A 15,488-nucleotide genomic window follows, 5' to 3' on the forward strand; every position below is an offset into this window, starting at 1 on the left:
TACTCCCCTCTTCCTCTCCTTTCCCCTCATCTCCTCTTTCCTCCTCCCCTCTCCTCCTCCTCCTCCTCCCCTCCCCCCCTCTCTGCTCCTCTCCTCCTCTCCCCTCCTCTCCTCCCCTCCTCTCCTCTCCTCTCCCCTCCTCCTCTCCCCTCCCACACTCACCACCCTCCTATCCTCCCTCCCCTTCTCCTCCCACCTCTCCTTCCTCATCTCCTCCTCCCTCCTTTCTCCTCTCCACCTCCCACTCTCGCCCTCCCCTCCTCCGCCTCCTCTCCTCCTCTCCCCTTCTCTCCCTCCCTCCTCTCCTCCCATCCTCTACTCTCCTCTCCTGCCCCATCTTTCCTTCATACCTCTCTTCTACTCCCCTCCTCTTGCCACTCCTCCTCTTTCCTCCCCTACTCCCCTCTTCCTCTCCTTTCCCCTCATCTCCTCTCTCCTCTCCTCTCCCCTCCTCCCATGCTCCTCTCCTACGGGGCCCTTGCCACTCTTTAATTGCTGTCTGTCGGGTTTGTTCCCTCCTGAGGAAGGTACCAGAATGTTCCACAATGACGCCCCTTCATGTAATCGTGAGTCATGAGGACCTGAAGATGAGTGACTTTCAGAACAAAGGCAGAACACAATGTTCTTTATAAGATATTAAAGCAAATAAAGCTACCTCTGATCTGTTTACAAAGCAAAATTCGAAAACAGTTTTATAACACTTAGTTAGTAAATATTAGTAAATATTACCAAGTTCAGCATTAGCGTGTTTTTGATTCTTTGGCTTCGCCTGCATGTTTTTTGAAACAAACGGACCTGGCCTTCTGATCTCCTTACGGCAGGCTGAGGCTGGCGCCACACCTTGAGCCCTCCAGCACAGTGGTGGCCCTGGAGTGGGTGGACATTGAGCCTCTGATTGGCTACAGAGTGGCAGATTACATCATCCAGCACAAGCGCGTCGAAGACCCGTCAGAGGCGGAGATTTACACAGGTAGGCCTGCTCCCCAGCTCACCCGGAGGGGGGACTGTCTTCCCGGGCGCTCGACCACAAGGTGGGGGCGAGGAAGGCCGCGACCATTCAGCTGGTGGACGCTTTAATCTCATAACCATGAAGAATTTAGAAATCCAATTTTCCGATGCTGGGAAATGGCTGCTCTATGTGATGTCTTCCTCATACTCCTCCAGGCAAGAGAGGTGATCAGAAATGTACACACACACACACACACACACTCACACACACACACACACAGACTCACACACACACACTCATACACACACTCACACACACACACACACACACACACACACACACTCAAACACACACACACACACAACACGCACACACACACCACACACACACACACACACACACACACACACACTCAAACACACACACACACCCCCCACACACACTCACACCCACACACACACCCCACACACACACACACTCAAACACACACACACCACACACACACACACACACACACACACACACACACTCACACTCACACACACACACACACACACACACACACTCTCAACTCTCAACTCAGAGTTAGTGACTCAGAGTCTGGGTGAAAGACATTTAATAAAGGAGGCTCGGAAAGACGAAAGGTACATAGGTCCAGAGTTAGTCATCCTAAAGAACTGTCCACAACAAATTCATCTACACTGGAGGAGGGCTGACGATCACAGCCTGGGCATGAAGGCTCCTCCTGGCAGGGGTGTGTCAGTCAGGAAGGGGCAGATGGCGGGTGACTCACGCATTCTCTTACCCATGAGACCCTGTCAATTATGGCCAGCCGATAGACGAAATCCTCTCAACTTTGCGCAGCCGGTCACGGGTTAGGTCGCCAGCGCGCTAGCGGACGTTCCATCATTCCACGATCGCCGTGTCTGCAATCCTCGAGGAAGCACATCCACGGCAACGCGCTGCTTTTTTTCATACCGGAAAAGTTCGAAGTCGTGACTGTCAGACGATGGCCATAATAGCCTGGGAGAGGATTCTGGCAGGCCTTGTCGCAGGGTTCCGAGGTTCAGTGGCTGAAACTCTCTGTGTCATCTATCATATATTCTACAATATGAGAATGAATTGCCTGGTTTTATGAGATAGAATAAAAGCACCCATTGTTCTCTTGCGCGGGGATCAAGCATGCTGATGTGAATTTGGAGCTGGTATTTGAGTCGGGGATTTATGGAAAGAATGGTCCACTTTGCAAAATGAAGGACTCTTTCAGGAGGACCCATTGCAGTAAGAGACAAGTTGCCTAGCCAGTGATATCCAACCTGTTTAAGAAAAGATCCCTGATGTCAACAAGAACAGATCGTGCAGTGATAAAAGATGCTGGTCTTGGAAATATGGCTTATGTTTCAAATGTTGAACTCGCAGCCTCAGAAATCCATATGTGTTAAAGGCAATGCCAAAAGCCTCTACCATTAGGATGAGGGGGATGTCCGCTGGGAGGAGCGGGAGCCGGAGTCGGCATGGTGACAGGAATGAGCGTGAGGACCGCTCCCAGCCCGCTCACACTCCAAGTCTTTTCCCACCGGCCTGTCAGTTAGGACAGTCTGCATATACAGTTCATGTTACAAACTGTGAAGGCAGTTATCAATTTGATTAATTTCGTGTTGCTGTCTTATTTGTGGATGTAACAATTAGAAAAAGTATACGTTCTATTTATATGGCACCTTTTTAAAAAACAATTTTACAAAGTGCTTTACAAAAAGATTCAAATAATTGTATTTGACTGGTATTTTTTATTTTTTTTTAATAACGGAAGAATAGCAGATGACAATATCAAAATTTACATTTACAGTATTTATCAGACACTCTTGTCCAGATCAGCGTACATATTTATCACGGTACATGTATCACATGACCTCGATGTTAGTAGCACTTTAATCTACCTGCTCCACCAGCTGAGCTGCAATCAAAGTCAACTGATGAAGGGAAGGAGGCCTTAAGCGCTTAAGAACACGCTAAATCTAAACTAGAAGACTCAGCCTAATGAACCGGGGCATTCTGAGATCCAATTTTAAATGCCAAGACTGTCAATAGCTCAGCAGGGTTATATGGCAGAAAATTCCAGAGTTTGAGGCCATAATAACTAAAGGGTCCGAGACCGCAGATAGAAACCAGCTGGTTAGGTAACTGTGGTGCAAAGCATCTCTTCTCGTTTGAGGTGAATGTTTTCTGTACACGGTCCCTGACAAAATAGACCCAATAAACTAAACTCAACTAAAAGCTGATGTGTCGCTCTGCATTCAAAACACAGTCTCCGGTTTTCCCTCTAAGCGGGCCGCATTACTGTTGCATGGCATCTCTGAGTGATTTTGTGGGCCTCTTGAAATGCCCTGTGTCTTGTTTGTGCGAAAATGGAACTCAAAGCTCCTGGTTATACTTCAGAGAAAGCAGAGACTTGTTGAGCCTCTCCGAGAAGCTGAACGGATAATTGCAAAGTAAACGCTGTGCTCAAGTTTCCGCCCGTTGGCTTGTGATCCAGCTCTGTAGTGGACTTGTGAGGACTAGCAAAGGTCACAAGGTCATGAGTATGGAAGAGGAGTCCCAACACTGATGCATGTGTTTAATCTTAGTGTTTGGCCAAAGGAGTTTGCTCACTATAAACTAAACATAATCTAGTTCACTGGCAAACCCCAATACCCTTCCTCTATCTCCCTTTCTTTTTCTCTTTCTATGACTATGATCTCTCTCTCTCCCTCTCTCTCTCTCTCTCTCTCTCTCTCTCTCTCTCTCTCTCTCTTGCCCACCCTACATGCATTGTGATATTTCGGATATTTCACAACCAACCACAGTGCTCACCTAAGGCAATTGAGTCACTGCCCACAAATATGTTTTGCATTTACTAATTAAAGTAAATAAAATGTTTAGCTCTGTTCTGACCAATGTTGGGCATGGAGAATGTTCTAGTTCATCCGTCTATAAACAACTTTACAATGTGCTATTTGGTTAACAATTTGGTGTGTAAAGATCGATTCCCAGTAATGATGCTTGTCGCCTAAGCTAAAGGTTAGTCGTAAACAGCTCCTTGCAACATATGTTCAATCTACATTTGATATTTAAACTAAAGAATAATTACTTTGTTACTGATTCTTTTGACTGCGGGAGGTCTGTTTGAGCCGATCATTCAGCTTCCAGGAAGAAATCACATCTCTCCTAAGCAGAGTATAAGTACTCTAATGGACTAGAACAGCTGAGTAAATGAGCTTTTTCCACAGAATGAATAAATAAAATTAAACATTTTCCTTGGAGAAGTGTTGCCATACACAGCAAGAGGAGTTGTATCGCTCCCGTTCTCAACAAAAGGCAAATAATTTTTTTCCCAGTTGGCTGCTGACGGTCCGTGATGCTCTGACGGGGCTAACTGCATCTCTGTCTCCAAACCTTTTTCTTCTTTTTTTTAAATCTCCATCACCCGCTAAGACCTCTAGATGGCGTCGGGCATGTGGTCCATGTTCCTCGGAGATGCCATAGGCAGTCAGGCAGCCCTGCACTCAGACGTCACCTAGCGACCAGCCCTGACTTGCTTCTGTGTGTTGCATCCGGAAGCTCCGCCTGCCCCCTGTACCGCCACATCAGGTAAATGGAAAATGAGCAAAGGAAGAGGCTGATGTCATCGGCGTTCCTGCGAAAGAAGTGGCCGATATCATCGACGTTCCTGCGAAAAAAAGTCGCTGATGTCATCCGTGCTTATCCGGCCGTGGAACCGGTCCTGTCTTGTACTGGGATCTTACCGAGTGTCCCCATGGTACTGGAAACCATTGCTGTTGCCCTCTGTCTGGTGGTTTCAGACATACCAAGGTGTGCATCTCCCTGATGGGTTCCCGGTTTCAATCAGGACCAAGCGTATCACACTCATGCCCCGCTTTGTGTTGTGGCAGACGACAGGCACATGCAGCTCTGTAAAAGATGCACTGTACTGACACGTGAGCTGACGCCCTGTACGGTCTGCAGCTGTCAGCTGACCGACACTCCTTCGAATTGCAGTGGAAATTCGGAGGGTTTATGCGGGTAGCCGGATTCTGTGTAACTCTCTTATGTCAGACAGACTATTATCCCCGCACTAGGTCAAACGGACGACTGGAGACGGCTGGTCCCCTCCTCTCCTGTTCGCTAATTAAGTATGAAAAAGGTGCCGTACACTGCCTGCTGGTCCTCCCAATGGCACATGATGGAAATCAGGGTTAAATAAGGCGAACAGAGAGAGAGAGAGAGAGAGGAGAGAGAGAGAGAGAGAGGAGGAGACAGAGAGAGAGGGGAGAGAGGAGAGGAGAGAGAGAGAGGAGAGAGAGAGAGAGAGAGAGAGAGAGAGAGAGAGAGAGAGGTTCAAGGAGAGAGAGAGAGAGAGAGAGAGAGAGAGACAGGAGAGAGAGAGAGAGAGAGAGAGAGAGAGAGAGAGAGAAGAGAGAGAGGAGAGAGAGAGAGAGAGAGAGAGAGAGAGAGAGAGAGAGAGAGAGAGAGAGAGAGAGAGAGAGAGAGAGAGAGAGAGAGAGAGAGAGAGAGAGGAGAGAGAGAGAGAGAGAGAGAGAGAGAGACAGAGAGAGAGAGAGAGAGAGAGAGAGAGAGAAAGAGGTTCAGAGAGAGAGAGAGAGAGAGAGAGAGAGAGAGAGAGAGAGAGAGAGAGACAGAGAGAGAGAGAGAGAGAGAGAGAGAGAGAGAGAGAGAGAGAGAGAGAGAGAGAGAGAGAGAGAGAGAGAGAGAGAGAGAGAGAGGAGAGAGGTTCACTGGAGAGAGAGAGAGAGAGTCTGTGAGAGAGAGAATACAGGAGGGAGGGGTCTCACAGGGAGAAGCAGAGAAAGTAAAACCCAGGCAGAGGGAGAGAGGAAAGGGAGACAGAAAAAAAAGTGTGAGAGAGAGAAGGAGAGGGAGAGAAAATGATAGGGTGAAAGGGAGAGAGAGACTGAGCTTGTTCTGGCCACCACACGCCGATGATGTCATCTCCCAGCTCTGCGGTGTGACAGCAAGATCAGCGCAGCATTTGATCTTTTTTATTTTTCATCTCCATTTCATCCTCCCATTTTGACTAGGTGGCTTATCAGGGAATGATCCCCATCCATTACTTCCAACTGCCCCACCCTATCACCCTTCACCCACCCACCACCCACCACCACCTACTGCCCCGCCCTATCACCCTTCACCCACCCACCACCCACCACCACCTACTGCCCCACCCTCTCACCCTTCACCCACCCACCACCCCCACCACCACCTACTGCCCCACCCTATCACCCTTCACCCACCCACCCACCACCACCTACTGCCCCACCTATCACCCTTCACCACCACCACCCACCACCACCTACTGCCCCGCCCTATCACCCTTCACCCACCCCCACCCACCCTGCCCTGTCACCCTTCACCCACCCACCCACGCACCCACCACCATCCACCCTGCCCTGTCACCCTTCACCCAAACCCCTGTCACCCTTCACCCACCCACCACCATCATCCACCCTGCCCTGTCACCCTTCACCCACCCTCCCACCCACCCACCACCATCCACCCTGCCTGTCACCCTTCCACCCACCCACCATCCACCCTGCCCTGTCACCCTTCACCCACCCACCCACCATCCACCCTGCCCTGTCACCCTTCACCCACCCACCCACCATCCACCCTGCCCTGTCACCCTTCGACCCACCCTGCCCTGTCACCCTTCACCCACCCACCACCCACCACCACCTACTGCCCCACCCTATCACCCTTCACCCACCCACCACCCACCACCACCTACTGCCCCGCCCTATCACCCTTCACCCACCCACCACCCACCACCACCTACTGCCCCACCCTATCACCCTTCACCCACCCACCACCCACCACCACCTACTGCCCCGCCCTATCACCCTTCACCCACCCACCCACCCACCCTGCCCTGTCACCCTTCACCCACCCACCCACGCACCCACCACCATCCACCCTGCCCTGTCACCCTTCACCCAAACCCCTGTCACCCTTCACCCACCCACCACCATCATCCACCCTGCCCTGTCACCCTTCACCCACCCACCCACCCACCCACCACCATCCACCCTGCCCTGTCACCCTTCACCCACCCACCCACCATCCACCCTGCCCTGTCACCCTTCGACCCACCCTGCCCTGTCACCCTTCACCCACCCACCACCACCAACTGCCCTGCCCTATCACCCGTCACCCACCCACCCACCCACCACCACCACCACCACCATCCACCACCACCATCCACCCTGCCCTGTCACCCTCCACCCACCCACCACCACCACCATCCACCCTGCCGTGTCACCCTCCACCCACCCACCCCTCACCATTAGGCTCTTCTGTTTACATAACGGCAGGTTGTTGTGTTGAAGTGGTGTCTGCTCCTGTTGTGCCGATGGCTGTGGATAAGCCAGGCACAGGAGCGAGGCTCAGTCAGGAGGAGATAAAACACCATCCTCAAGGATGAGTGCAGATAACGGATTGGCGCGCCTCGGCTACTCGCCTTTGTTTGCTTAATTAAGGATGAGCTCATCGCTAAAAATGGCTGCCGCTTCTCTTGCCGTCACGAGCGGGGCCATCAGCAGATTGGAGAGTAGGCAGAGCGCCAAGGCTGGGCTCTCTCACACGCTCATACACACACAGACGCGCACACACACACACACACACACACACACACCGTGACTCACTCCTTCTCTGTCAGAAACGCACACACACACACACACACACACACACACACACACACACACACATGCTCATTTATACTAAGAGTCAAGTCTATAACTTCCTTACTCGTTCTGCCTTGCTTGTACCATGCACACACACACACACACACACACACACACACATGCACACACACGCCCCATGATTACACAAGCACACACACACACACTCACACACACACACACAGCAATGATATCAAAGTGTATTTTTATTGCTATGGCATTTATCGCGTTAACTGCTCTTAGAGCAAAATGCCACCCAAGCAGTGATGTAATACCTGGTCTACTTCAAGTTAGCATCAGATAAGGTCACTGGGCTTGGTATTTTAGCTCTACATCCCCGCTGCCATAACACTCTGTCTGGAGACCACCGCCTAATGAACTCCTATGGCATATGAATCTGAGCCAGTGCGCAGCCCTTCATAAAGGGCAGCGACGGACCTTTACAGAGGCAGAAACATTACGTTGTTGTACCGTGTCTTATGCATTCGTTTCTAATTTGGGTTGAGTTTTATTTGATAGTCCAGCCAAAAATTTCTCAGTTTTATGTGAGCCAGCTCTCATTTCCTCCTAATTGAAAGGAAGATGAAGAGACAGTTCTCTCGTTAAGAATGACGTCATTAGCACCGCGCCAAGACGCATAGATGCAAATTAGGTCAGCATGTAATGAGAACATTTAGTGCTATGATGTTCCAGCTGATGACCATAAATCTAATTATCATCTTTGCTTAGAACACAAACTAATTTGTTTTGATGAAAGAACTTAAATACTTTTGCGATTGTGCAGTGTGTATGTGTCTGTCATTCCTTCTAATTGGATTAAAAATCCCTGCTCCAGTAAAGAGAACAGTTCAGACGTTTGAGTCTGTCACTCTCCATCTGGAGGAATGAAGTCATTCTCTTCAGACTTCATTTTTGTGCCCTCGTTTGCCCTCCAGTCTGGATTTAACCAGATATGCCTCAGTATCCAATGCCTATGCTGCAGTCTCTGGCTTAGGACCTTAAATCCTGGGTGTGCAGACTGGAGTCTCTGGGTTAGGACCTTAATACAGCCTGGGTGTGCAGACTGGAGTCTCTGGGTTAGGACCTTAATACAGCCTGGCTGTGCAGACTGGAGTCTCTGGGTTAGGACCTTAAATCCTGAGTGTGCAGACTGGAGTCTCTGGGTTAGGACCTTAAATCCTGAGTGTGCAGACTGGAGTCTCTGGGTTAGGACCTTAAATCCTGAGTGTGCAGACTGGAGTCTCTGGGTTAGGACCTTAAATCCTGGGTGTGCAGACTGGAGTCTCTGGGTTAGGACCTTAAATCCTGAGTGTGCAGACTGGAGTCTCTGGGCTAGGACCTTAAATCCTGGGTCTGCAGACTGGAGTCTCTGGGTTAGGACCTTAATACAGCCTGGGTGTACAGACTGGAGTCTCTGGGTTAGGACCTTAAATCCTGGGTGTGCAGACTGGAGTCTCTGGGTTAGGACCTTAAATCCTGGGTCTGCAGACTGGAGTCTCTGGGTTAGGACCTTAATACAGCCTGGCTGTGCAGACTGGAGTCTCTGGGTTAGGACCTTAAATCCTGAGTGTGCAGACTGGAGTCTCTGGGTTAGGACCTTACTACAGCCTGGGTGTGCAGACTGGAGTCTCTGGGTTAGGACCTTAATACAGCCTGGGTGTACAGACTGGAGTCTCTGGGTTAGGACCTTAAATCCTGGGTGTGCAGACTGGAGTCTCTGGGTTAGGACCTTAGTACAGCCTGGGTGTGCAGACTGGAGTCTCTGGGTTAGGACCTTAAATCCTGAGTGTGCAGACTGGAGTCTCTGGGTTAGGACCTTAAATCCTGAGTGTGCAGACTGGAGTCTCTGGGTTAGGACCTTAAATCCTGGGTCTGCAGACTGGAGTCTCTGGGTTAGGACCTTAAATCCTGAGTGTGCAGACTGGAGTCTCTGGGTTAGGACCTTAAATCCTGGGTCTGCAGACTGGAGTCTCTGGGTTAGGACCTTAGTACAGCCTGGGTGTGCAGACTGGAGTCTCTGGGTTAGGACCTTAATACAGCCTGGGTGTACAGACTGGAGTCTCTGGGTTAGGACCTTAAATCCTGGGTGTGCATACTGGAGTCTCTGGGTTAGGACCTTAGTACAGCCTGGGTGTGCAGACTGGAGTCTCTGGGTTAGGACCTTAAATCCTGAGTGTGCAGACTGGAGTCTCTGGGTTAGGACCTTAAATCCTGAGTGTGCAGACTGGAGTCTCTGGGTTAGGACCTTAAATCCTGGGTCTGCAGACTGGAGTCTCTGGGTTAGGACCTTAAATCCTGAGTGTGCAGACTGGAGTCTCTGGGTTAGGACCTTAAATCCTGGGTCTGCAGACTGGAGTCTCTGGGTTAGGACCTTAAATCCTGGGTGTGCAGACTGGAGTCTCTGGGTTAGGACCTTAATACAGCCTGGGGTCCTACTAATCAATCGAATAGTCACAGTGATGTCAGACTAGTAAATGGCCCTTTGAAATGCAGAGCTGTGATTAGCAAGTTGGCTTTTTTTTCTTTTTCTTCTCCCTCACTTCATTCTTCCTCTTCTCCCTCTCTCTATTTTGTCTTTATTTCTCCCTGTCAAGGAAACCGAGGCTCTGAGACACTGACAAGCAGAAAAAAAAAAACGAGAGACATGAAAATCAGAAAAGGAGACAGTGAGCAGAATGAAGCAGAGAGAGAGATAGAATGAGAGTGGGGAAGAGAGAGGAAAGTGGAGAAATACAATATAATTCACATGTAATATACGTGGCATCGGTCTCTGTCCGTTTAATAGAGTTATTCTTTTCCTTTGTATTTCTAAACTCTGCTATGGTGCTTCATATGGTGTTTTATTTTCATGTGTGATCGGGCACATTAATAGCTCTTTTATATGGTCGATGTAGTTAATAAACAGCCCATTTGAGATACCTACATCACTGTCTGCACTGCAGACTATGTGCTAACCACTATCACTTTCATCGCGGCAACCCAAAGCATTTATGTGTCCAAGTAAAAGTGTTCCTGGACGGGAGAGAGACGTTTGTTACTTTACGGCTTTTCCTCAGATGACCTTTATGTTCCAAGAGGAGTGCACTGGAGCAGACTGACCTCACACCCTGATTCTGACTGCTAGAAATGACTCAGCTCTGACCTCAGCCCTGATGTCACGCTGACCTCTCCAGCACTAGACACCGATCTCCCCAAACCCATGGCCCCGGAGTCCCACATCGCCACGTCTGCATCAACAAACCAGCGATGGAGGAGCAGGCGAGGGCGTCAGAGGAAGCGGCTCAGGTGTGCGGGCAGTTGAAACATGCTGACAGATTAACAGGGGATGTGGCTGGCAGCTTTAGAAGCCCATAAAAAGAGGGGGGGGGGACATGCTAAGCCTTGTTTGGCAACTGATTTACCGTCTCCACCAGAATGGAGCCTGAGATAGAGATGTGTGCAGTGCATGATGTATACCTTGCCCCTGCAAAAATACGACCCCCCGCAGGGAGGCAAGCGCTTCAACACACAGGAGGCTCCATCAACTTTATTGTTGTGCACTGTAAGGCAAGAAGTGAGTACTTGTTAATTTATCGTGTCCCAATGTGCAAAAACAGATGGGCAGCTCGGAGGATTCGGAAAAAGGCTTCTGTGAGCTCAAGTCCACGGGTGATTTAGGAGTCCCAGAATGGCGAACCATACCGAGATCAAATGCTTTGCAGCGCCATTTACCTCGCAAACGGGTCGTGTGATGGATCTCATGTAGGAAGTTCAGCGAGGCCAAAGCCTCCTTCTCCATCTGGCCAAGATAAATTCAGAAACAGTTCATTCCAGGCTTGTATCCTGGAGATGAGGCTGTGTGCTGCAAACCTTCCAGGTGTGATGAGAAGGAAGAGAGGAAGAGAGGAATACTGGCGAAATCGGTCCCCGCTGCGGTAACCTCAAACCATGCAGCAGAAAGTCCCGAACACGGAGCGCTCGGGGACCTTCCAGCACCGTAAACGTCTCTGAACCACGGAGGTCGCAGTCGGCGTCTTTCATTGTCTGTCGGCTTTGGTGCGGCCTCCGAGGGGCCGATTGATATAAACAGATGTACCCGACCGAAGCGTCAGCCATCCAGGCCCCGGGGCTCATGGATGACCCTCACAGCCCTTCCACGCGGCACTAGTCATCCTCTCTGGGCTCCGACCCCTGGGCCTGGTAACCTCCTGCCAGAAGAGCGACGGCTGTAATGTCAAGCCCAGACGCTCTACTGAAAGCATGGCTGTTTTTTACAGGCAAAGGTGGGAATGGACCCTTAAGGCCAGTAGAAAATTAGACTGGGAGTCCAAAGTCAGTCCTTTCATTAGCCTGCCACCATTGGTCAGAAACTGGCTGCAGGATCTGGGACATCCACAACCTGCGGAAACAGTAATGATGCCTTTATTGTGTTGTTCAGGCCAAACGCCTGATTACCTGGACAAGCTTTGTTGACTGTGTGAGGTGCTTTGGGAGCATAAATAGATCAAAACCTGCTGTGGCTAGACTGCAAACCTCTGTGTAGTGTGGTGTAGATAACATCATAATTTGCTCAAAGGTTTGGTGATTTTTATATTATTGCATTGCTAAATGCCTCGTGTCCACATTGCTGAGTCATGGCAATCAGTCACTACATTGTTTTGTGATACTGAGGCTAGTGCAGAACTGACAAGTCGGCATCACAGAATAAATAAGTCCGGTGCAATTTAGGTGTATTGCAAAATACCGTCTTGCTTAATTTTCATTTTCAAAGATTCAACAAGGTCTTTCCAAAGATTTTTGTCCTTGGCAATGCTTTATGCTTCTCATGAACACTCATTCATCATGGCGGACTCAGTCACAGTGACTTTGTCAGGTTATTTTTGGCTGAGCTGGATGTCTTCCCTCTGCCAGGATCCATCCACCCTTTCGTCCGTATGGCCCGCGTAGTGGAATGGAATGGAGTTTTACTCAGAGAGTTAGAATTTGCATCTCCTCTGTGTCTCGCTGCGTCTCCGCTAGACTGTTCATTGTGAGGTCACATGAGAGCCCATCTCACACATGCACTTATCTTCCTTAGGAAAAATAAATATTGTGCTTGTGTAGAGTAGCATACCTGAGTCTTCAGTTAAAGAGTCTGAAGTCAGTGGTCAGCATGAAATTGTACTGCATTTTCCTCTCTACCTCTCTCATATATATATATATATATATATATATATATATATATATATATATATATATATATATATATATATGGTGGGAGATAGAGAGAGAGAGAAAGAAAGAATGTGGAAATCTAACAAAAAGTTGTTATAGGGGTTATATGGTTATAGGGGCACTTGGGGAAGAGTGCTTACACTCCGAGGAGCTCAGTCCAGAAGAGCTATATATCTATATATGTGGTGTGTGCCCAGGTATCTGATATGTGTGACATGACCACCCAGTGGAGGGGTGAGACAGGAATATATATATATATATGTATATATATATATATATATATATATATATATATATATATATATATATATATATATATATATATATAAATTCTCCACTCACCCTTCCAAGAACTTTTTTCCTTCAAGCTCGAGCCCTCTACTGGGAGCTTGAGGGTCCTGTGTAGTATCTTAGCTGTTCCCAGGACTACATTCTTCTGGATGGAGATCTCAGATGCTGTTCCTGGGATCTGTTGGAGACATTCTCCCAGTTTGGGGTCATAGCCCCTAGTGCTCCGATTACTACGGGAACCAATGTTGTTCCAGCTCTTCTCTCAGCCCTTGGTATTTCTCGTGTTCCTAGTTCCTGATGTTAATATGACTTGGGATTGCTACATTTTTCACTACACTATCTTCTGCTGTTTGTCCATCACTATGTCTGGTTGGTCTACCACTATGTCTGGTTGGTTAGCCATTACCATTGTGTCAGTCTGTATCTGGAAGTCCCACAGGATATTAGCTTGGTCATTCTCCACCACCTTCAGGGGTATATCCCTCTTTGACCTTGGAACTTCCAGCCCGTACCCAGCACAGATTTTTCTGTATACTATGCCAGCCACTTGGTTCAGGTGTTCCATGTACATCCTGCCTGCTGGCATCTTGCATCCAGCTGTTATGTGCTGGATTCTCTCAGGGGCGTCTGGGGTACTGCCTGGTGTGGTAGATCCCAGCCTCTATAGATCTTGTATTCTTGTATTGGCTGGTGGCACATATCGTGCAGGGGTTTACCCTTCCATGACGGCTTCAGCTCCTCCTCATTGCCATCATCCTCAGATTTCTGCCATCTGAGGTATTCACTAAGCACTTCATCACTGGGTGCCATCTTCCTGGTGTACTCCTGGATCTTGATCATCCTGGATTGTGGGTCTGATGCTCACTCTCCTTGGCCCCCCTCCTTCCGATTAGTGTCTCAGCATAAGGGATTTGGGATGAAACCCACTGTACATAGTGAGGAGTTTCCTTGTCCTGCTGACCAGTATCAGATTGTTTTACCAGCGCTATAAAGATCATATATAATTATTTCTCAGTCTCATTGTTAAGATACAAAGAGAAAATACAGGAAATATGCACAAAAATTTCCTGTACACAAAATTAAAAAAAACACAGAATAGAGAATATAACCAGAAAATATATTAAATTTGCATGTAATATTAAAAAACACACAAAAAGATATCTTTAAAAAAAATGCTTCTATAGGCTACAGTTGCAAGTATTTACTGTGGCCTCCCTTGGCACTAAGCACATTTTAAACTCTTTTGGGAAGTCCTGAAGTTTCTGAAGTAATCTTCTGGTATATTATAGCTACCAGGCTTCTCTCAGAACTGAGTTTTCCCAGTCTTTTCCTGCTGTTGCTAAAGTGTAAGGGGAGGTCATACTAAATACTCTATTTTTTTAATATTACATGCAATTTCCTATATTTTCTGGTTATATTCTAGTAAACAGACTGAGAAATAATTGGATATGGACATGTTAACAGTCCAATTGATGAAGCTGTCTAGGATGGCCCCACTTTCCTTTATTGCTCTTTATTTCATTTTTTTTCTACCTTCTATACCCTTTCTTTTCCACCCTTTCTACTCTTACTTTTACCTGCCAAACCAGTAAATAACAAATTCTTCTTTTAATGCTGGCATTTAAAAAGAAAACGAGATCATCATCTTGGCTTTTTTTTGTTTTGTTTTTTGTCAGCAACTAATGAGTGTTGCATGATGGGACCTTTCAAAGTAAATAAATAAATAAATTGAACTGACAAAAGTCTTGGTGCATTAAGAAGATGGAGACCAGAGCTTAACCTGCCAAGCTAAATTGCAAAAACGTGGGGGAAAGTGCTGTTGTGGCGTGGTTTAGAGTGCGTTTCTGTTTTGTTGGCTTATGTTTAGTTTTGGGCACTTGGTAGTAGCAGAAATAGATGAAGAGGCTCTATTCAGGAATGACTCACCCATCCTCTCAGGCGTTCGACTGCAAGGGGGTGTGGATTCCGCTGCACTGTGGCAGTAGCTTGGAAAGGCTGGCATCAGCCCTGCGCAGTCCTGTGTCTGGGAGTCAGGCTTTAGCTGAGGGGGTGTACTTAGGGCAAGCAGGATGGAGGCCGCCGCAGCTCACCACGCCAGTGCAGCCTCGTGAGCTGACGCTTGTGAGCAGTCGTTGTCATGGGAGCAGTTCGTCACAGCGAGAGGATGCAGGCGCACGCGCAGGGCTGCCGTGCTGGTGCTACCACCGAGGCGACCACGTGCGCTTGAGGCAAGACTGGGGATCCTGGATTCAGGATACTTACACTGGCACTTTGGACAGCGAGATAACTCATTTTACCTAAGTACGGGTTTTATTGGTTCGTTT

General features: G+C 48.5%; 1 protein-coding gene across 7 annotated transcripts in view; it reads left to right on the forward strand.

Annotated features, from left to right (window-relative positions):
• astn2 (astrotactin 2) overlaps positions 1-15,488 on the forward strand; it is a 266,754-nt gene that overhangs the window by 229,584 nt on the left and 21,682 nt on the right. For 6 of the 7 annotated variants that reach the window (XR_014125160.1, XR_014125159.1, XM_081720222.1 and 3 more), the window contains one exon: positions 822-970. Coding sequence is in view for 5 of the 7 variants with exons in the window: in XM_081720222.1 (XP_081576348.1) it covers positions 822-970 (149 nt within the window). In the remaining 2 variants the exon portion in view is untranslated. Of the gene's footprint in view, positions 1-821; positions 971-10,274; positions 10,689-15,488 lie in introns of those variants that run through there. The other variant, XM_081720223.1, reaches the window with a different exon arrangement.

This window comes from Electrophorus electricus, chromosome 8 (genome assembly GCF_041902795.1).
Source record: "Electrophorus electricus isolate QZ-2024a chromosome 8, ASM4190279v1, whole genome shotgun sequence".
Classification (NCBI taxonomy): Eukaryota; Metazoa; Chordata; class Actinopteri; order Gymnotiformes; family Gymnotidae; genus Electrophorus; species Electrophorus electricus.